Source organism: Lampris incognitus, chromosome 2 (assembly GCF_029633865.1).
Source record: "Lampris incognitus isolate fLamInc1 chromosome 2, fLamInc1.hap2, whole genome shotgun sequence".
In the NCBI taxonomy this organism is placed as follows: domain Eukaryota; kingdom Metazoa; phylum Chordata; class Actinopteri; order Lampriformes; family Lampridae; genus Lampris; species Lampris incognitus.
The window spans coordinates 81,560,400-81,583,583 of NC_079212.1; the positions used below are offsets into that span (position 1 = coordinate 81,560,400).

At 48.4% G+C, this 23,184-nt stretch overlaps 1 protein-coding gene across 1 annotated transcript in view; it reads left to right on the forward strand.

The window, feature by feature from the left end:
• The window catches only part of LOC130130537 (cytochrome P450 2J2-like), a 161,897-nt gene extending 143,909 nt beyond the window's left edge, over nucleotides 1-17,988 (forward strand). The window contains exon 9 of the mRNA XM_056300245.1: nucleotides 17,807-17,988. Coding sequence (XP_056156220.1) covers nucleotides 17,807-17,988 — 182 coding nt within the window. The remainder of the gene's footprint in view (nucleotides 1-17,806) is intronic.
• The last annotated feature ends 5,196 nt before the right edge of the window (nucleotides 17,989-23,184 follow it).

Consider the following 23,184-nt stretch of genomic DNA (forward strand, 5'->3'; position numbering starts at 1 on the left):
AGGAACAAGGTGGACAGAACTGGGATTATTAATTAACAACTGATTACAGTATGATATTAAATAATTAAATCATACCTGCTTCTATGATATCAGCCCTCTCAGTCCAGGTGGTCTTGAACTTTGGTAAAAGGATTGCTGCAGCAATCAGTTCAGGGTCTTCCATCATCCCACCAAAGCACTTTTGGACACCATCCTGAATGGCTCTGATGAGTGGCAGACACATCTTGGAGGATGTGTCCTGCCTGCTGAGTTTTGCTTGTAGCTGAAAGATCACTGGCAGAAGCCACCCCAAGTGTGTGTTGGTCTCAGACTGAAGAATGTTTATAGCCTTCACCACAGGCTTCTTCATAGTGCAGTACTCAGTCAGGAAAGCAATTTCAGCTGGACTCAACCTGTATAACATAAATCAAATGTATACAACTTTTAGCAAATTTCCTGCAGGAATAGGTGTGGAATGTGTAGCCAAGTATGGAAATGTGTTTTGACAATTTCATATAAGTGTGGAACACAAAGAAATATGCAAGGTAGCTTCGGGCACTGTTTATCATTTGTGTCATTAACATTTCATACTTAGAAATGTGAATTAAAACTCACATTTTTACTTTGAATTCTTCACAGACATTGCTGATAGCGTCCTCCCCCTTCTCTTCTATGATCCGTATGATTCTCTCTACAGCCATGTATGACGAGTTCCACCGAATTTGATTGGGCCGGTTGAGCTGGAGCTTGCATTTAGCATTTTCCACAATTTCTGCTGCCATGTATGACCGACCTGATTTGTTCCACATTGCTTGGCATTTCCCAAAGGCTGCACGTGATAGCCATTTGTATGTCATTCTTCTCTTCTGCCATGGTAGCGTCTGTTGTGGTGACTAAGTTTAACAGGTGGCATGCACACTTTTGGTGTGGAGGAAGCTGGTACTCAAGACCGTTATCTTGCTCCAGGATGCTGAATGTGTCCAGGTAGTCGGCGTTGGGCTCTTCAGAAGAGTCTTGGTCTGACTCTGACCCTGCTTCCTTACACTGGCTTTGCTCACCAAACACACTAAATGCTTTAATAAAGTCTGAGCCACTGTCTGTTGTGGTTCTTACCACTTTCCCCCTTATTCTGTATTGACAGTGAATGTCATCAAGGGCACCTGCTAGGACATCAAAGGTGTTGGACCCTTTCAACCTCTGGCAAGCAAGTGCAGCGGATCTCCTCTCCAAGGTTTCCTCGTCTATCCAATGAGTTGTGACCCCTATGTAACTTTGCTGTTGCGCTGTCCAACAATCTGTGGTGGTGGCAACATAGCTGACTTTACTGAGGTGTGACATCAAAGTCTTCTTCATCTGATTGGCAGCTCCCTCTATTCTGGTCCAGAGAGTGGGTCTGGAAATGACCTTGCATTGGGGATTCAGTGTCAATAAAAGTTCTTTAAAAGCAGGTTGTTCAACCACAGCAAATGGATGAAGACCCTCACAAATGAAGGTAATCGTGAGTTTGTAAACCTTGGCCTGTGGCACATGTCTGTTTGCACCCACTGCCATCACATCACTTATTTTTGCTTGCTTGCTTAGGGTTTCTGGTGGTTCTAGGGTTTGCTTCCGTGTTGCCACAAAGTCACTGAAGGCCTTCAGCTTTGATGGATGTTTCCTCTGTGAACAAAATGTTTTCATCAGTATGTAAAGCAATGTCATGTTCATTAAACACACTGAGTTTGAAATATTTACATTGATAGGTTTTCTACACGCATCACATTTTGTCTTTTACATTTCATAATGCACAATTCTTGCTCACAGAGACGCCTGAAGATATGAACATGACTATTAAAAATAGTGGAAGGTATTTATATACTATAGTCAACGTCATATTCCTATATAAGTGATAATGTGGCAGGAATGAGGAAAAACACAGGAGACCAAGGCGAGTTTGATGTTTATTCCTCAACTCCAAAAACCAACTAAAGCAGGAACAACCCTGCACCGGCGAGCCCGGGAACGTAAACCACGCCCCCAGCTCACAGTCCCGCTGGGTGAGAGGCCTAGCCCCTAGTGTCCGCCACACACACCCCCCCCCCCCCCGAACACCCAGAAGGGACTCCTGGAAAGAAAATTAGTGTCTCACTGGAGGCTTAAGCAGCCTGCCATAACGGCTTCGCCGTCCCTCCGCCGAAACAGTAGGTGAAACACAGTCCAAAGCCGGCTGAGAAGCAGAACGCTGAACCCGTGAAGACACTGCCGGGGTCCTGGAAGGAGGACGACCCCGACGGGGAACCTGGGCCGGAAACACAACTTCGCCTGCCACCCTGTGCGCCGGTTTAAGCCTATCAAGCGTGACACGCTCCCTACGCCCACACATATCTAGCACAAAACCCTTAGGACCCGTCTCAAGAACCCGAAATGGGCCATCGTATGGGGGTTGGAGGGGCGAGCGGTGAGCATCATGCCGTACAAAAACAAAACGAGCCGACATGAGCTCCGCAGGCACGAACGACCACGGAAAACAGTGGTGAACGGGGCCTGGAACCCGAGTGCTGTTGGACAAAAAAGGATAAACGGCCGGACGGGGTCGAGGAGCGGAACTCCCAGGCAAAAATTCCCCAGGGACGCGGAGCGGATGACCGAGCACCAGCTCGGCGGGTGACGCGTCGAGGTCCTCCTTAGGAGCCGAACGCAACCCGAGCATAACCCAAGGTAAACGATCCACCCAGTTACCATCCGAGAGCGCAGCGCTGCCTTGAGCGACCGGTGAAAACGTTCACACAACCCGTTAGCCTGAGGGTGATACGCGGTAGTGCGGTGTACCTGCACACCCAAGGATCGCGCAAGTGCCGACCAGAGCTCTGACACGAACTGGGGGCCCCTGTCTGAGGTGATATCTGACGGAGTGCCGAAACGGGCGACCCAGGAGGAAAGAAAAGCGCGTGCAACATCTGAGGATGTTGTGGAGGACAGAGGGACAGCCTCTGGCCACCTGGTGGTCCGATCTACCATTGTGAGCAGGTGCGTAAAACCCTGTGAAGAAGGTAGAGGGCCCACCAGGTCCACATGCACGTGGTCGAAACGTCTGGCCGGGATCGGAAACGGTTCGAGGGGCGATTTAGTGTGCTGGTGGCCCTTAGCGCGCTGGCACGCTACACATGCAGCTGCCCACCCCTTGACGTCCTTGCGGAGGTCAGGCCAGACGAACTTGGAACCGACCAACTTCACCGACGCCCGAACTCCAGGGTGCGAGAGGGAGTGAATCGAATCGAAAACTCGACGGCGCCAGGCCACTGGAACAACGGGGCGGGGACAGCCGGTGGAGACATCGCAGAGGAGGGCAGGACTGCCTTCCTGCATCACAGCGTCCTCTAGCTTGAGACCGGTACGCGTTGACCTAAGGGCAAGGACGTCCGGGTCGCTGGGCTGGTCGGCAGCCATAGCGGAGAAATCCACACCGAGGTGCACAGGACACACAAGCACACGCGACAGACAGTCAGCAACAGGGTTGGACTTCCCGGCCACATGCTTAATTTCCGTTGTGAACTCGGAGATCGCCGCTAGGTGGCGCTGTTGACGAGCAGACCACGGCTCAGTCACCTTGGACATGGCAAAGTCAGCGGCTTATGATCCACATAAGCCGTGAATGGGCGACCCTCCAGCAGGAAGCGGAAATGCCGGGTTGCAAGGTGCAGTGCCAGCAACTCCCGGTCAAAAACGCTGTACTTGCGCTAGTGTGGGGGCTGTTCAACCACAGCCCCCACGGCTATGTCAGACGCATCGGTTGTTAAAGCTATGGACGCCGTGGGTGTGGGATGGGCGAGGAGGGCAGCGTTAGCCAGGGCGCACTTAGCTCCGTCAAAGGCCTGGACCTGTTCGAGAGTCCAGTCGACAGGGTCGTTAGCCTTCTTAAGCCGCAGGGCTTCGTAAAGTGGCTGAAGGAGGTGGGCAGCGCGAGGGAGGAAACGGTTATAGAAATTCGCCATGCCCAAGAATTCCTGCAATGCCTTAACAGAGACTGGCCGGGGAAATTCCGCCACCGCTTGCACCTTAGAAGGCAACGGCACCGCGCCTTGCGTCGAAATGCGGTGACCCAAGAAGTCAATCACCGGCAGTCCAAACTGACACTTGGCCGGGTTGATTATCAGGCCGTGTTCGTCCAGACGACGGAAAACCTGTTTCAGGTGCGCCAGGTGCTCTTCAGCTGACGGACTGGCCACTAATATGTCGTCGAGATAAACGAACACGAAAGCAAGGTCACGCAACACCGAGTCCATCAGCCTCTGAAAGGTTTGCGCTGCCCCCTTCAAGCCAAAAGGCATGCGCATGAACCCAAAAAGCCCAAACGGGGTGATCACTGCGGTCTTGGGCACGTCCTCTGCGCGCACGGGAACCTGATGATAGCCGCGCACCAGGTCCACCTTAGAGAAAATAGTGGTACCTGCCAGGCGTATGGAAAAGTCCTGTATGTGTGGGATGGGATAGCGGTCATTGGTGTTACGGGTCTAGATAGATCGATGCCATCGGCTATCCACTAGTTTACCTTAGATACACATGACCCGCGCTCAGGAACATGTGACAACACTTTGATTATACTTGGCTGCACTGAGCAACTCGTGTGTGTGTCATTCTTTATAAGATAGCCTACCGAAACATGGTGCCAGAAGTCGGAGAACTTATTTCTTATTTTACTAGCTCGCATGTTTAAGTTTGTAGGCCTGAGTAGGTCACATGTCGGAGGATTCCGATTCAGAGCAAAGTACTTCTGCTGAAGACGTTGTCACAGAGGAGCTAACGCTAGCATTACCGGCGCCGATAGCATCACATACAATGGCAGCTAACGTGAATATTCCACCACCGTCCCCGATGAGCTTCACAGGCGATTGGAGTGTCAATTGGGACATTTTTCGGGCCGAATATGAAGACTACGTCCTCGTCACGGGCATACTTGGCAAGGACAAGAAAATACAAGCGGCTACTCTAAGGAGTGTGATGGGAAGTGAATGCAGGCATATTTACCGCCACAATCTGAACCTCTCAGAAGATGATCAAGGGGATCCTGACGCCATACTGAGAGAGTTGGGGAAATACTTCAAGCCAGCAAAAAACACAATATACGAGAGGTACATTTTCGGGAGTTGCAAGCAGGAGGAAGGAGAATCGTTTGATACCTTTGTGACGAGACTGAGAGAGAGGGCAGCAACCTGTGAGTATGGACAGTTGAAAGATGAAATGATCCGTGATAAGATAGTCCTGGGAGTTGCAAGCGAGGCCGTTAGGCGCAGGCTGTTGAGAGAGAAGGATTTGAACATGGTCACAGCTATTGACATGTGTCGCGCAGCAGAGCAAACTGACATCTGTATGAGAGCAATGGAGTTTGCAACAACACCGCAGCCGGAGGCAGTGCATGCCGTTGCTAGGCAACCCAGACAATACCAATGGAAACCGAGCAATCCACCCAGAACAGCAGGAGATGCAGGCAATTGCAAATATTGTGGCAGCTCGCATTCAAGGGGCAGAGAGCATTGCCCAGCCTTCGGGAAACAATGTAGGTCATGTGGGACACTTAATCACTTTTCTAAAGTGTGCTTAAAGAGCAAAAAGGGGCATGCTGAGGGCAAGGTAAACTGTGTGGAATACACAGAAGAACCCCCAGAGCATAGTAATGATGCAGATGATCTGTACATGTTTGAGTCAATCGGCGCAGTGCACACCAAAGGAAAGAAGTGGTTTGTGACTCTGAAACTCCACGACAAGCCACAACAATGTCAGCTGGACTCTGGAGCCACCTGCAATGTAATGGGCTTTCAAGACAAGAAAAGGCTGGCCCCAAACACACCTCTCCGCCCGAGTGACACCAGACTGAAGCTGTATTCGGGGGAAACACTGAGCTCTATGGGCACCTTTGAGACTGACTGTACTGTGAGAGGCCAAACACACAAGCTCTCATTCGAAATAGTGAGGACCAGCCAACATCCTCTTCTGTCAGGCTCCACCTGTGAACGCTTAGGGCTCATGCATTTCACAATTCCAGAGGATGTGCTCAAAATGGAACACACACAACCAGGAGCCCTAACTAAAGAACAGCTTATCAACAGATACAGTGACGTGTTCAACTCCCCTGTGGAATCCTTGCCTGGGGAGGTCCATTTTGACCTTGATCCTAGTGTTGCTGCAGTACAGAGTGCCCCTCGCAATGTCCCAATTGCAATGAAAGCAGCAGTCAAAGCCCAGCTGGACAAGTACGAGGCTGACGGCCACCTTGCGCCTGTCACAGATCCTACAGATTGGATCAGCAACATGGTGATTGTTAAAAAACCGGAGAAGCTGAGAATATGCATTGACCCTAAACCATTGAACAAAGCCCTAAAGCGCTCTCACTACATCATGCCTACCTTGGAGGACATTTTGTATAAATTGCCCAAGGCCAGAGTCTTCACGTTAGTGGACGCTCGGGATGCATTCCTGCAATGCAAACTGGACTATGAGAGTAGCCTCATGACCACGTTCTGGGCCCCCTGGGGGAGGAAGCTGTGGCTCAAGTTACCATTTGGAGTATCGGTGACGCCCGAGGTATATCAGCGCAAGCAGCACGAGCTCCTCGCCGGTCTGAAGGGCGTTGAGCCCATTGCAGACGATATCCTGGTCGTCGGCTGCGTGGACACAGACAAGGAGGCTGGGGACGACCACGACGTCAAGCTTGCGGCGTTGATGGAACGCTGCCGCGAGGTCAAGCTTCGCCTCGGCCTGAAGAAGTTGCAGTTCAAGGTGGCTGAGGTGCAGTTTCATGGCCACATTCTCTCATCTGCTGGACTGAAGCCCGATCCAGAGAACGTGAGAGCCATTATTGGCATGCCGAACCCAACAGATGCCAAGGGCGTGCAGCGTCTCATTGGCTTCGCTAACTATTTAGCCAAGTTCATGCCTCATCTATCTACTGTCTGCGAGCCGTTGCGACGCCTGTTGGACAAGGACACACCCTGGCACTGGCTGCCTAAGCACGAGGCGGCGGTTCATGAGCTTAAGGCGCTGGCGACAGCCATGCCCGTCCTGCGCTACTATGATGTAACTAAGCCAATCGCAATCCAGAGCGACGCTAGCCAGAGCGGTCTCGGATGTTGTCTCATGCAGGAAGGTCAGCCCATCGCATTTGCCTCGAGGGCTCTTACCCCCACCGAAAAAAACTATGCACTAATTGAGAAGGAGTGTCCCAGTATCGTCTTCGCCTGCCAGAGGTTTCACCATTACCTATATGGCCGCGACCCAATCACAGCAGAGACGGACCATAAGCCTCTGATCTCTATTTTCAGCAAGCCACTTCTCAATGCGCCCAAGAGACTCCAGAGCATGCTCATGACTCTGCAGAACTACGACCTGAGGGTAATCTACAAACCAGGCCCAGAGATGTTCATAAGCGACACGCTCAGCAGAGCTACGGCTGGATGCTCCGGCAGAGGGACTGCATATCAGCGACACGCTATCTGCTCTCTGCAACAAGAGCAGGAAGACATACAGCACGTGAACCAGGCAGAGTACCTGAATGTGACTAACCAGCGGCTGGAACAGATCAGACGACACACCGACAGAGATGAATGCTTACAGGCACTGAAGAACACTGTTCTCGTGGGCTGGCCAGATGTAAAGGAGGAAGCGCCCCTCATCGCTAGGGAGTACTGGCCCTTCAGGGATGAAATCAGTGTGCAGAACGGAGTTCTGTTCCGGGGGCAAAAAGTCATCATCCCAAAGTCACTCCGCCCAGAAATGTTGACGCGCATACATTCAAGTCACATAGGGGGTGATGCATGCTACCGACACGCTCAAGAGACATTGTACTGGCCCAACATGCAGTCAGAGATAAAGGACTTTGTAAGCAGCTGCTCGACCTGCAATGTGTACGCCCACAATCAGCAAAAGGAGACCATGCTCTCTCACGAAGTACCAACCAGGCCATGGCAGGTCTTGAGCATGGACCTATTCAGCTTCAGACAGAAAGACTATCTCCTAATAGTCGACCACTATTCCGATTTTTGGGAGATTGAGCTTCTACCCGACATGTCTGCAGAGACAGTCATCAAGCGATGTAAGGCACAGTTCGCCCGACATGGTCAGCCAGAGAAGGTTATTACAGACAACGGCCCTCAGTTCACAGCTGAGTTCACACGGTTCGCTTCTAAGTGGGAATTTGAGCACGTGACCTCCTCTCCCAGACACCCGAAAGCGAATGGCAAGGCCGAGTCGGCCGTGAAGATTGTAAAAAATCTTCTGCGTAAGGCCGCGCATGATGGTGAAGACCCCTGGAAAGCCGTGCTTCACTGGAGGAATACACCTACGGAAAACATGGGCAGCAGCCCAGCACAACGCCTCATGTCCCGCCGGTTGAAGACGTCCATCCCGGCGGCAAGCAAGCTCCTGGAACCAGCTGTTGTCGTGGGCGTCACTGAAAAGCTGCGCCACAGGAAGCAACTCGCCAAATCCTTCTATGACAGATCTGCCCGTGAATTGCCGGTATTTGAAATTGGGGAAGTCGTACGGATGAAGCCCCTGCCAGGTGATAACACTGGCCGCTGGAGAGTCGGAACTTGTCTCCGCAGGGTTGCGCCGAGGTCTTATCTTGTGGACATTGATGGCTCCCTGTACCGTCGTAACAGGATCGATCTCAGAGTGGCTGAGCCAGCTGCACGAGCCGCGCACGATCCTGTTGAACCCGCTGCGGCACACACACCGGACGGGGATCCAGCTACAGAAACTGTCATTGAGACCCCTCAGGCTGTGTTCGAGCCGAGCCCCATCAGGTCCATGCCCAAGGCGCCATCTACTCCTGTTGGCGCTCCGCGTTTGGATGGACACACTTACACAAGGGTTGGACGGCTGTCTAAACCTCCACTGAAACTCACTATGTAATCTGAATAATGTTGATGGTTGCTATGTGGGAGAGAGGGGGGAAAGAGGAGAAATGTTATCATACGCTACTGTGGTTATTACACTGGTATGGGATATGAAGAGATTTACTGCTGTTGCACTGTTATTGGTTGTTCGTATATGAAAGTAATTTTATTTTGCACTAACTTCATGTGTATGTTTTTATACTTGGAAAAGGAGGATGTTACGGGTCTAGATAGATCGATGCCATCGGCTATCCACTAGTTTACCTTAGATACACATGACCCGCGCTCAGGAACATGTGACAACACTTTGATTATACTTGGCTGCACTGAGCAACTCGTGTGTGTGTCATTCTTTATAAGATAGCCTACCGAAACAATTGGCGGTGACGTTGTTCAGGCGGCGAAAATCGCCGCAAGGCCGCCACGACCCATCCGCCTTGGGCACCATGTGAAGCGGCGAGGCCCACGGGCTGTTGGAAAGCCTCACTATACCCAGACGCTCCATGATGGCGAACTCCTCCTTAGCTATAGCCAATTTTACCGCGTCGAGGCGCCGCGCGCGCGCAAAAACTGGCGGTCCCAGAGTGGGAATGAAATGTTCTACCCCGTGTTTAGTAACCGCGGTGGAAAAAGCAGGCGTAGTCACCGATGGAAAATCCGCCAGCAAACGCTGAAAAACATCCCCTAATGCTAAAAAGTTAGCGTGTGTTAGCGTGTGACTGCCGGAGTCATGGAAGGAGGACGAGCAGCTCACCACGTCCACCAGCGCCCACAGCTGCTACTGAGCGCTGGCCCTGGAGTTTCCCGCCGCCTCAAACGTGCACGGAGGGACGCAGCGCCTCGCTTTGCCGCCGAACCGCTGGTGGAAGAAACAGAGGCCTCTCCCGCGCCGTCTCCGGGCAGTCACTTCAGCCACCACTGCCGGGTCCGCGTCCTCCGACGTCGGCTGCAGAGGCTCCGATGCCACACTCTGCACAGAGAACCGTCTGGTAGCCAGCAGGACCCGATCGGCCTCCTCAGCCAAACCTTGGCAGTCACCAGCGGCCAGACACGGGGAGTTAGCCAAAGCCGCGCGCACAGGAGACGGGAGCTAGCGCAGGAAAACGTGCGGGAAAAGGAACCCACCTTCGTCCGAGCCTAGCAGCGACAGCATATTGTCCATGAGATCCACAGCCATCCCGTCGCCCAAACCGGATAGGGAAAGGATTCTATCTGCCCTCTCTGCGGTAGATAGGCTGTACCTCCGGAGCAGAAGATGTTTAAGGGCGACGTATTTATCGTGTTGCGGAGGGGCGCGCAACAGCTGCATGGCCCGGCGTGTGGACTGCTGGTCCAGCGCAGCGACGACCAAATAGTATCTGGAGTCGTCCGCGGAGATTCCACGCAGGTGGAACAGCGTCTCGACATGCTGGAACCACAAGGCCGGGTCGCTCTGCCAGAACTCTGGGAGTTTCACAGCCGCGGCGAGAACGGCCGGCTGTGAGAGTTGGGGCGGCATGGCCGAAGTGGATTCACACTCCTCTTCTGCTCCAAACATGTTCAATTCGGGGTCACCAATGTGGCAGGAATGAGGAAAAACACAGGAGACCAAGGCGAGTTTGATGTCTATTCCTCAACTCCAAAAACCAACTAAAGCAGGAATAACCCTGCACCGGCGAGCCCGGGAACGTAAACCACGCCCCCAGCTCACAGTCCTGCTGGGTGAGAGGCCTAGCCCCTAGAGTCCGCCACAATAGTACAGTTTTTTTTAAGTGGGGTTGTATGAGGTACTTATGCCTAGTCAGTGTATTACCTGCCGTAGACAGTGCTCAGAACTCTCCCTGTTCGGAGGAGCAGTGAGATACAATGCTGAGCATGGGACAGCAACACAGCAAAAAACCAACAAATATATATATATATATATATATATATATATATATATATATATATATATAATCCTCCTAAAAGAAGTCTCACTTGTTGCTGTGTTGTTGTCCCTGTGCTCAACACAGCAGTGTATTTCTCTGGTTCTGTTCCTGCACCACGCTCTGCTCCTGCAAACTGGGAGAGTGCTGAGCGCTGTCTACTACGGGTAACACCGACTAGGCATAAGCGATGAACCTCATACAACCCACTTCAGAACTTAACTATCACTTTAACATCAAATTCAAGTTAATATTATTTCTGTTTATGGTCAATAAATCACTGATTGTAATTAGATGTGGGGTTGGGTATTTAATGCTATCTCTGTTTTTGATCAAGTCAGGTAGGCTAACAGAGCGTTAACATAACCAATACTAGTTACCAGCAGGTTGGTAGTGCCAACCACCATTAGCAATGTCATGCAACGATTTCTTTTTGGCTAATTCGAGCAAAGCCTCTTACTAAACTATAAAAACAACTTAACTACCAATGCAACGGCACAAGTATTATTTAGCTTACCTCTACATACTTGTGCAGGTTTGATGTCGAGTTTTTATAAGCTGCTAGTTTGGTCTCTCTGGGCAAACAGCTTACACTGCATAATAATGCTGTTGCCTTTCTTGCACTTGAAGCCGAAGTGGTCTCTTTAAATATGGCCAGGGGTTCACTTAATTTCCTTTGAGTTTTGACATCAGCAGAATTTGACGTTTCGCCTTCAGTTGGGTCTGCACCACTGTTGTCTGACTTGTCCGTCTCCATCTTTCTTGTGATTTAGCGGCAGTTTGTTCTCCTGCCCATCATTCACTGCAGTTGTTTCCGGGACGTGATTTTTTATTCTTTCGTTTTTTATTTAGTCCTACATTATTTTATTTTTTTTACTCAGTAACGGATGTGATTTAAAATGTAGCGGAGTACAAAATGTTGGGGCCTCGGCGAACGCGCGGACCCAAGGAGGCAGGAGACAATGCTGTGGCGCTAAAACGGGTTTATTCGTTTTAGCCAAAAGGTCGGCAACAGAAAAACAGGAAAAGGCAGGAGGCGGTGACTGAAGGCAGGCTGGCGCCTTCCCGGCATCTGGGCTGAAGCAACGAGGTCCTGGATCTGGAAATGGCTAGGGGGAGAGTTTGATCAAGAAACAAACAAACGGCGAGAACGCTTTCTCGGGAAACTTCTTCTGGATACGGTACGCAGGCACTACCGATTAGGCGGAATTATCTGACAAGGTGCTGAAGACTGAACCAGGCTTTTATGGAGAAGAGGTGGGTAATTGCACATGGGGATCAGGTGTGCCTTGCTGCACTCAGCCCAGAAGTAGGTCAGTCACGCCTCCATGTCACAGCCCATCCTGCAGTACTCAGAGAGGAGGGGGAAAACCAACGGAAAACACTCAGACCATAACAGTACGCCCCCCCCCCCCAAATGGGCGCCTCCTGTCGTCCTACCAGGCTGTCTGGGAATCTATTATAAAAATCAGTCAAAAGGTAAGGATCCAGAATCAGGGAGCGTGAGATCCAAGAGCGCTCATCGGGGCCGTACCCCTCCCAATCTACCAGATATTGGTAGCCGTGGCCCCGCTTGCGCACATCCAGGATGCAGTTGACAGTGAAGGCCGGGTGGCCATCGATGAGACGGGGGAGAGGAGGGGGGTCGGCCGGAGGGTTCAGAGGACTGTCAGTAACCAGTTTCAAGAGGGAAACATGGAAGACGGGGTGTAACTTGAGTGCTGCGGGGAGCCTCAGTTTGATGGCACTGGGGTTCACGATGCACTCCACAGTGTAAGGGCCAATGCACTTAGGAGCCATCTTTCGAGACTCCGTCTGGAGGGGGAGGTCCCGAGAGGCAAGCCAGACCTGTTGGCCCACCTTGTACTCCGAGACAGGGGTTCGGTGTCTGTCAGCGATCCGTTGGTTCCGGGCAGCGGTTCTGACTAGAGCGGACCGGGCTTCACGCCACACTCGATGAGCTCGGCGGAAGTGGGCCTGGACTGATGGGACTGCCACCTCCGTTTCCTGGCTGGGGAATAGTGGAGGTTGGAAGCCATTAGTGACAATGAATAGAGACATACCGGTTGCGGAGCTGATCAGGGAGTTGTGGGAATACTCCACCCATGGCAGGTGCATGGACCCTGTCTTTCCCTGTCTTTTCGTCAGTGCCACTGTCTCCAAACCATATAACATAGCTGGTCTCACCACCATCTTGTAAACCTTCCCTTTAACTCTTGCTGGTACCCTTCTGTCACAAATCACTCCTGACACTCTTCTCCACCCACTCCACCCTGCCTGCACTCTCTTGTTCACCTCTCTGCTGCACTCCCCGTTACTTTGGACAGTTGACCCGAAGTATTTAAACTCATATGCCTTCGTCACCTCCACTTCTTGCATCCTGACCATTCCACTGTCCTCCCTCTCATTCATGCATAGGTATTTTGTCTTGTTCCTACTGACTGTCATTCCTCTTCTCCCTAGTGCATACCTCCACCTCTCCAGGCTCTCCTCAACCTGCACCCTACTCTCGCTACAGATCACAATGTCATCCGCTAACATCATCATCCATGGAGACTCCTGCCTGATCTTGTCCGTCAACCTGTCCATCACCATTGTGAACAAGAAAGGGCTAAGAGCCGATCCTTGATGTAATCCCACCTCCACCTTGAACCCATCTGTCATTCCAACCGCATACCTCACCATTGTCACACTTCCCTCATACATATCCTGTACCACTCCTACATACTTCTCTGCAACTCCCGACTTCATCATATAATACCACACCTCCTCTCTCGGCACCCTGTCGCATGCTTTCTCTAAATCTACAAAGACCCAATGCAACTCCTTCTGGCCTTCTCTATACTTCTCAATCAACATGCTCAACGCAAACATCGCATTGATGCCTCCCTCTGTTATGACAAAATCCTTCTCAGATTTCATGTCTCTGAATGGTTGTGCTGATCGCTGGAGACACCAGTATCCCCAATCTCGTGAGTATTCATTCTTTTCACGTGTACACAGTTCATTTTCTTGCATTGACTCTTTCTTCATTGATCGGGCATTACTACCAGAGGTTACCTCCTCTGAATACTTACCAATAATTATCTCTGACCATGGACCCCTGACCTTAGACATAGTTCTATCTACACCTCCATATTGGAGATTCAATTCTCTTTTGCTGTCCGATACAGTTTTATGACATGATCTCCGCTTAGTTTGACAAGTTTCTTATTTTAAATCGGACACGTTCCATTCCACACTCACTCATATGGAAGTTGCTTTAAGCCTATCTCAAAGGACAAATTATTTGTTATTCTTCACATCTTAATAAGACACGCAAGGCTAGGCTGGATGAGCTTTCTAAGGGTATTCTTCAGTTAGACCATCAGTATGCTCTAAATCTATCTCCAGAACTGTATAAACAGCGACTAAATCTCCAATCTGAAGTCAATCTTTTGTCTACTCAAGATGCAGAGTGCTTACTCTTGTGCTCATGTGGTATGTACTATGAACATGGCGATGAGGCAAGCCGCCTGCTGGCACACCAATTAAAATGCAGTACAGCCTCAAGATTAATTCCACAAATTGTAGATTCCTCCAATATCTTGACTTCTGACCAAGTAGGGATTAATGATACTTTCAAATCTTTTTACTCTACTTTGTATAAATTGCAGTTCCCGTCAGACACTGCTAGCATGACCCAGTTTCTGGATGAACTGGTAATTCCTTCAGCTGCGCCTGAGCTTGCAGATGACCTTGATTCTCTTCTCACTGTTGATGAGGTTATCCAATCTATCAGATCAATGTAGAGCAGTAAGGCCCCAGGCGCGGACGGCTTTCCTCCTGAATTTTCAAAATAAATTCCATGCCCAGCTGGCCCCTCTGCTCTTATCTAAGTACAACGAATCTCTTCAGAGCAGTATGAGCCCCTGAAATGAGATCGAGGCAGTGGTTACAAGAGAAAGGTAATATATTTGAGTGGGAAGATGGCAGCGCGAACTGGTGTTTGGGGCGGCCTCACCCAGTGCCGATCATGCAGTGTCTTTGTCGGCGTCTGCGTCTAAGTTTTGTCTTCGTGTGAAGTTTTTTTTTTTTTCGTCGATTTTTTTCGCTTGATGGCTAGGCGAGCTGGCGTTGGATTGACTGAGAGAGCCTACGGCCCTTTCCGGAGCTGACCGGCCCTGCCCGGAGGTGTACCCGAGAGAAAACACCGAGGCAGTCTGGCGGTGGCCTCGCCTAGCATCGACTGTGCAGTATTTTTGTCTGCGTCTGCGTCTGCGTCGTCGTGTGGAGTGCGGGGGAAATGTGTCGAGGGTGTCTCGCTGGGAGAGCTGGCAATGGATCGGCTGGGAGAACTTGGTCTGCTTTGTCCGATAGGCCCAGGAACCACGGCCCCTGCCTGGAGCTGTGCCCGGGAAGGAAACGCCGAGGGCGGTCTGGCAGGGCGCGGAGGCGGAGCGGGGTAAGCTAACTGCTAGGCCATGCAGACCGGCACTTCCGACAGTCATCCTGGCTGGAGTTCGTTCTTTGGGCAGAGGAATTTCTTTGGATTGCGTTGCAGGGTGGACTATGTTGTTAACTGTTTGCTTTTGTTTTTTTTTGTTTTTATATTTATTTACTTTTTTGATTTTTGTTTTTGTTTTGTTTTTTACTTTCTCCTCTCTGTTTTTATGTCTTTGGTGGTGTCGTTTTTGGGAAATTTTGGATGTGTGTTTTTTTGTGTTACACTGCTGTGGGCTGGGGAAAACGAAATTTAATTTCTTTGTGTATGCAAGTACGTCTAAGAAAGGACAATAAATTGTTCCTGATTCCTGATTCATGATATTGTCTGAAGCTGCTAGAACAGGATAATGCTATTGAAAGAATTCTATACCATAGATTATAACCAAGGTTATCTACGTCTAGTCTGTGTGGTTTACAGGATGTGCAATTACGGCCTGTTGTTTGTATGATTAACTTAGTGACCTATATTTTCCCGAAGTTTCTGGCATCTATTCTTAACTTGTTGGTAGGCAGTAATGAACATCACATTCAGAACACTATGAATTTTGTGGATAATGTGAGGGACATCATTATGGAGGTAGATGAAACAATGATCTCTTACGATGTTACATCTCCCTTCACGTGCATTCTTGCTGATGAAGCGGTGGAGGAAGTACGTATGAAATAACAAATGACCCCAACCTTAGCAATAGGACCACCCTTAACACTGGCCAAGTGTGTCTGCTCCATGTACAAATACATACAAGGGGCAGTACTATAGGCAGAAGCATGGGTGTGCTATGGGTTCTCAAGTTTTCACCTATAGTGGCAAACTTGTATATGGAGGAAATGGAAATGAGGCTCTGATGTCCTATCTAGGGACACCATCTAGCCATTGGTTTAGATTTGTGGACGACACTTGGGTTAAAATTAAATCTCAGGACGTACCATATATCTCAGACCACATTAACTCTGGAAAATCACATCAGGTTTACCAGGGAGGTTGTGAAAAATTAGAGGTTAGCCTTCCTTGACTATGAAAATGCAACTGGTGGTAGGGGACATTAGATGATGTTTACCATAAACCAACACATACTGATCAGTACTTAAGGTTTGACTCTCATCATCCACTGGAGCACAAGCTAGGAGTCACCAGAACGCTGTACCACCAAGCTGACAACTTCCCCATGTAACAGTCAGAATTATACCTACTCTGTTTTGTGACAGTATTTTGGTTGTAGTACCACATTTTGTCACTGGGTGGCGCTTCATTAATATACTGCGACTCATCACTGGAGCCAGCGTCACTTCCAGTCTACCTATCTATTGTACAACTGTAACTTGTCTCTCCTTAGTAACAGCTCGGTTCGTGTACAACTGTGTATCAAGCTATATGTATGTTGAAATATCATAGTGCCGTATTCTAACTGACTTCGGTTGAATGATTCTATGCTAAGCTATCCTGGTGCAGCCTAGCTAGTACTAAGCTAAAGCAGCTAATACATAACCACAGCTCGTTACACCCACCGACACAGCAGCCGGGGAAGGGGAGAAATCCCACATTAAACAGGCCCTGGTTAAGTGCGGTTATCCTAACTGGGCATTTGTCAAAGCCAGGGAGACGCCCAAACAGTGCACCAGCCGATCGAAGAGAGGAGAAGGACAACAGCTGTCTAAGCGTAAACCAGTGGTGATTCCGTATGTGGTGGGAGTGTTGGAACAGTTGACACACGTTTTCCAAACACCACGTCTCAGTTGCTTTCAAACCCAAAAACCCGCTGCGCCAGAAATTGGTCCACCCCAAGCATCAGGTCCCCCGGCACAAACAGAGCAATATATGTATATGTTAAGTGCCATGAATTGCATTGCAAACCAAACAGACGCTGGTGAAAAGGATGGCACAACACAGAAAAACTACCTGGTCAGGCCAGGACTCCACAGTCTACACCCACCTACAGGCCAGTGGCCACCCTTTCAAGGATGAGGATGTGGACATCCTTAATAGGGAGGAACACTGGCTTAAACGGGGAGTCAAAGAGGCTATCTAGTATGTGAAGAGGACATGACCATCCCTGAACCGGGGAGGGGGGGTGGGGGTGGTTAAGAGTACATTTGTCTCCATTTTACAATGCTGTGATTGTAACTATTCCCCAATCCTCTATGAATAGTACACATTGGCATTGTAACTCTAGTTAATGGTCACGACTACAGCAATTTGCACATTAAACCGATCGCAGGTTTCGGTCATCGGTCATTGTGCAACTTGGCTGGGCATACCTGCAGTCAGCTGAGACTGACAAAGGCACTTACATAAGTGATGAAACATTTCTCCCACTAAACGTTGTGTCCAGACGAATCGATTCAACTTTCTGGGAAGGCTATTTCATAAGTGTGAACATAAACTTTGCGTACTCCAATCCACCTATATATTCATTAAGCTCAAGTCAGAGTACAGCCATAGAAGAAAACTACTATTAGAAGAAGAAAAATCTCTGAATTATTGTTTTGATTATTAAACAGAACCATTATAGTATGGTTTCTGAAGCATCACTGCGTCAACCCCTAATAATACAGTGGATTTTCTTTCAGGTAAAAGGGCATGTCTTGGTGAGAATCTGGCCAGAATGGAGCTTTTCCTGTTCTTCACTTCCCTCATGCAGATGTTTACGTTCTCCATGCCTGCTGGTGTGAAACCTGTGCTTGACTACTGCTCTGGGGCTACCCAGGCACCAGTCAACTATGAAATCTGTGCCAATCTGCGTAAAGTATGACTTATTGTCTTGTTGGTGAAACTCTTTGTTGCTGCCACTAATATCTGGTTCATTCCATGGGAATTTCAGAATACTCCTTATGGTATAAAGAATATTTAATACCAAATATAACACCTACATTCTTGTATTAATCCTTGTTGTATTCTTCTGACAGTAGTTTTCCTATCTACATCCCTTTGACGGAACTACCTGATGTTCTCTGCAAATGGAGGGACAAGTGTGGGGTGTTGATTGAATTATGGCTTTCCTTCTTGGTTTGTTTAGTTGGGGTTTTGTGTGTAGCCTCCTAAATTTCAGCAAAATATATTTAACATCAGGTCCTGTGTATTATTGAATGAATGGAGGAGGTTTTCAGGTACGTTTTCATAGAAACTTAACCCGTTTAGATGATGAGTCTGTTCTGTTTGAGTTATTATCCTATGAAAGATTACATATACGTTGGCATTTAGGTTCTTATTTCTTTTCTTTTTTTAATTTAGTGAGAAAGGGTCTGAATACAGCACATTCAATATTTCAACATGTTACATAAACAGAATCAGAATCCGTGCGGCCGGAATATGAAAGAAAATTAACAAGATGCATTAAGAGATTGATTCATTCATTGTGTATTATTGTGTAGCCGTCTCTCTATACCATGCTGGCCAAATCTCCTGAACAAAGGGGTCTTTGTCATCTTGTGCTAGTCCCTGACCTCTTCCCAGAGAGGAAATGGGTAAAGAATGTTCGAGAATGGGGTCCCGCTCTCATTCCATATATGGATGTGTTTGCAGTGTCTTGTAATCCTGTGTAACTGGCGATGACCAGATGTTTGAGCCCGCCTACTGTACAACATATAGGCAAAATGTATGGTTTAAGTTGACCAATGGGTAAGCACTTCTTTGTCCAAGGAAAAGGCATTATAAGGGAGGTGACTTCTCTGGTCAGGGAGAATACAGGGACGTGGCCCATTGGGGTCTGGCTTGTGTTTCTCCATATCAGGAGTGGGTAGCATAATCCAGAATGGGCCGGTGTAGTTGCAGGTCTTTGTTCCAACCAAGCAGTTACACACCTGAGTCTACAAATCAAGGTCCTTAGCAAAGACCATTGGTTGACTAATAGAATCAGGTGTGTAACTGCGTGGTTGGAATAAAGACCTGCACTCACACCGGCCCTTTCTGGCTCACGTTGCCCATCCCTGCTCCATACAGTACGGTGGGAGAACGCAGGGCGGTGTTCTCCTATTGTATAATACTATTTGTCCTGTCTTGTCCTGTACTATTTGTATTGTCTTATACAATACTAAGTGTCTTTTATCATTAACCATCATTGTTTCGTGTCATTATTTCTGAGTCCAGAGTGTTTGCAAGTAAATTTCCACAACAGAAAAGTCCAAGCATTTTGCTCCAAGAGCTGGAAATACAGACATACAGAAATACATCGGTTACAACTCAGGAGGGCTTCTCAATTGGTTGTCTGATTTTTGCTACACTTCTGCCGTGGCATATCTGCAAATGTGTGTTGAGAATTGTCTGTAAATCCCGAATTTTGTTTGCCCTGAGCTCAGGCTCACAGGCTCACGTGGGACATTCTAAAATGCTTAACGTGGCTTTATGCACGAAAACACTGATCATCCATCCATCCATCCATCCATCCATCCATCCATCCATCCATCCATCCATCCATCCATCCATTATCCAAGCCGCTCATCCAAACCGGGGTCACGGGATGCTGGAGCCTATCCCAGCAGTCATTGGGCGGCAGGCGGGGAGACACCCTGGACAGGCTGCCAGTCCATCACAGGGCCCACACACACACACACACACACACACACACACACACACACACACACACACACACACACACACACACACACACACACACACACACACACACAACTAGGGACAACTTAGTACGGCCGATTCACCTCACCTACATGTCTTTGGACTGTGGGAGGAAACCGGAACACCCGGAGGAAACTCACGCAGACACGGGGAGAACATGCAAATTCCACACAGAGGACGACCGGGGACGACCTACAAGGTTGGACTACCTCGGGGCTCGAACATTGATCAAAGACGACCAAATTTCTCTCACAAATCTTTTGTCATGAATGCTTTCACATGTTAAAAAATCAGGACCAAAATGCTAGGAATATGCTCGTTATCTTACATTAATCATTTTCCTCTCTATTGACGCCCATTATAAGGAAAAAGCTTAATGCACCAAAACAGCGATCAATGATCACCAAATTTCTCTCGGACATCTCTTGTCATAAACACTTCCACCTTTCAAAAAAAATCAAGACTGAAATCCTGTGAGTATGGATATCATTTTACATTACGCGTTTTCCTCTACATTATTTATAATTAATTATGTGTACATTAGTTTTACATTACATTACCCATCCATCCATCCATTATCCAAACCGCTTATCCTGTGCTCAGTGTCGCGGAAAGGCTACATTATTTTTTTAACAATCATTTATTAAAGAAAATGCAGCAATATGTTGTACAAAAATAGAAAAAAATGTCATACACGGGGCATTTTCCGTTTTTTCGTTTTCTTCCCAACCCAAAACACCATTAACCCCCTACCTTACACCCCATCCCGCAGGACTCTTCCACAGGAAATGAATTACTATAGTCGTATAAATAAAGATAGAAATTACGGTAAATAAAATGAAGTAAATATAATAGAACACTACAATTCAGTATAGGCGGCACGGTGGCGCAGTGGTTAGCGCGGTCGCCTCACAGCAAGAAGGTCCTGTGTTCGAGCCCTGGGGTAGTCCAACCTTGGGGGTGGTCCCGAGTCGTCCTGTGTGGAGTTTGCATTTCTCCCCGTGTCTGCGTGGGTTTCCTCCGGGGGCTCCCACAGGGGGCTCCCCCAGTCCAAAGACATGTAGGTCAGGTGAATCGGCCGTACTAAATTGTCCCTAGGGGTGTGGGTGTGGGTGTGTGTGTGTGTGTGTGTGTGTGTGTGTGTGTGTGTGTGTCTGCGCGCGCGTGCACGCGCGTCGGCCCTGTGTGATGGCATGGCGGCCTGTCCAGGGTGTTTCCCCACCTGCCGCCCAATGACTGCTGCGATAGGCTCCAGCATCCCCGCGACCCCGAGAGCAGGATAAGCGGTTTGGAAAATGGGTGGATGGAATTCAGAAAAAGAAATAGAGATGTATGAGAGTATCGGTATAAATTGTACTCATGAAAGAAGGGAAAAAATAAGATAAATACACACAATGAATAAAAGCAGTCGCTAATTACACCAAGACTGTTGCAGTACTGCTGAGAGTCCATATAACCCCATTAACCATGTGTAAGTCCCCTTAAAGAGGGGCTGGGGGGCAAACAGGCAACAAGGCAGACAGGACGACAGCACGCCTCCGCTATGAAATTTCGCTGGCGGGTAGTCGATCAAAATAACTGATTAATGGTTGCCAATGGGAAAATAATTTGTCAGTGGAACCCCTCATGGAGAATTTAATTTTTTCCAAATGTCAAGAAGGGCATTACATCGCGTATCCAGGATTTAAATGATGGGGTAGAGAGGATTTTCCTAGCAAGATAATGCTTCTGCGTGCAATTAGGAAGGTAAAGGCAACAACGTTAGCTTGAATATTAGTTGTGATGTTATCTTCTGTTGGTTTTCCAAAAACGGCTATGTGAGGAGATGGTGAAATTTGCATCTGTGTTACTGTTAAATATTCCCCAAACCTAAATAATTTGGGGTACTACCAGAACATATGTGTTAGATCACACGGAGAAAGTTGGCATCTATTGCATTTATCTTCGATTGTATCTGGGTCAATTTTGGAAAGCTTAACCTTACTATAGTGGAGTCTACGAAACATCTTAATCTGGATAAGGCTAAGCCGGCACAAGAGGAGGATGGGTAATAGTTTTTAGGGCTTCTTCCCAGAATTGATCAGAGAAAGTAGTCTGTAACTCGCTCGCCCAGTTTGCTGTAATTTTCTCTAAAATAGATTCGTTTGTAGGTAGCAAACGGTCATAAAGGTAAGAGGTAAAGGGCATAAAGGCCCTTTGTTAAAGTATCTGCCATGAGTATGTGATCTGTGCCAGTGGCAGGTGGAATTTTAGGGAAGACCAAAGAATGAGTCCTCGCAAAGTCCCGTAGTTGAAAGTACCTAAAAAGTCTGAATTGTTTAGTTCAAAAGTGGCACAAAATTAGTCAAAGCTGGCAAATGACCCGTCCACATATAAGACCCCCAAGCAGTGCAAGCCCTTTCTAGCCAAGTACATAAACCTAGGACCCATTCTAGCAGGTAAAAAAGATGGTTATTGCAAATAGAAGTTGATCGAGGGGAGGTGGATCACTTAAAATATCGTCCTATTTGGGCCCATAACTTCAAGGTGGCAATATTGGTGGAATTAGCTGTATATTTTGAGGGAGATGTGGGCAGGGTATCACATGCAAGAGGCTAGGGTGAAAAGGATATACTGTGGGAGCGCAGGAATGAGGAGACGGAGAGATCGAGTCGAGTCAATTCCGTTTACCCGCCACACAAAACAACACCGATACAGCACAATCTCTCGTGGCAACCAGCTAACCGCTAGGCTGCTGCAAACATGGCTCAACCTGGAAACTCTAAGCCGTGCCTACGTCAGCACTCTGAATGTCTGCCTTAAAGGAACAGCAACCCCTGGTGAATCTACCCTCAATCGTGTACCGCCACAACAGAGTCTCACACGTTTTCGTTAAAAACATACGAATTTAATCAAATACATTTCGTGACTATATACGAAAAGAACGTATCAATATAACGGGCGTCGACTTCCTGGTTCCCGGTTTACGTTGTCCGGCTATAGTTTTCCGGTGGAAACAACCACATGTTTCATTTGGAGGAAATAAAATAAAATAGATGGATGGATTACGTTTATTTGGTCCAACCGAGTAACGTTACGGAGAAACGGTGGTTAATGGTAGCCGTCAGTACGTGAATGACGTTATTTCGCGAATAGTGGGGACGAGCGGGCGGTCTGTGTATTATTGATATAATGTGAATTCTTACTTAAGGTCGTAAACTGTTTATTTATTTAATTTGCCTCGGCGAACTTAACATAGCAGCCATGTATGTGGCAACACAGGTTGAATTGCTGGTAGCCCACATTTTACATAGTAGTTAAAGGTACCGTATAGACTTGTGTGCGCGCATCTACTGCATTCTAGAACGGCAACACAAAACGTGCACTGTAATAATAA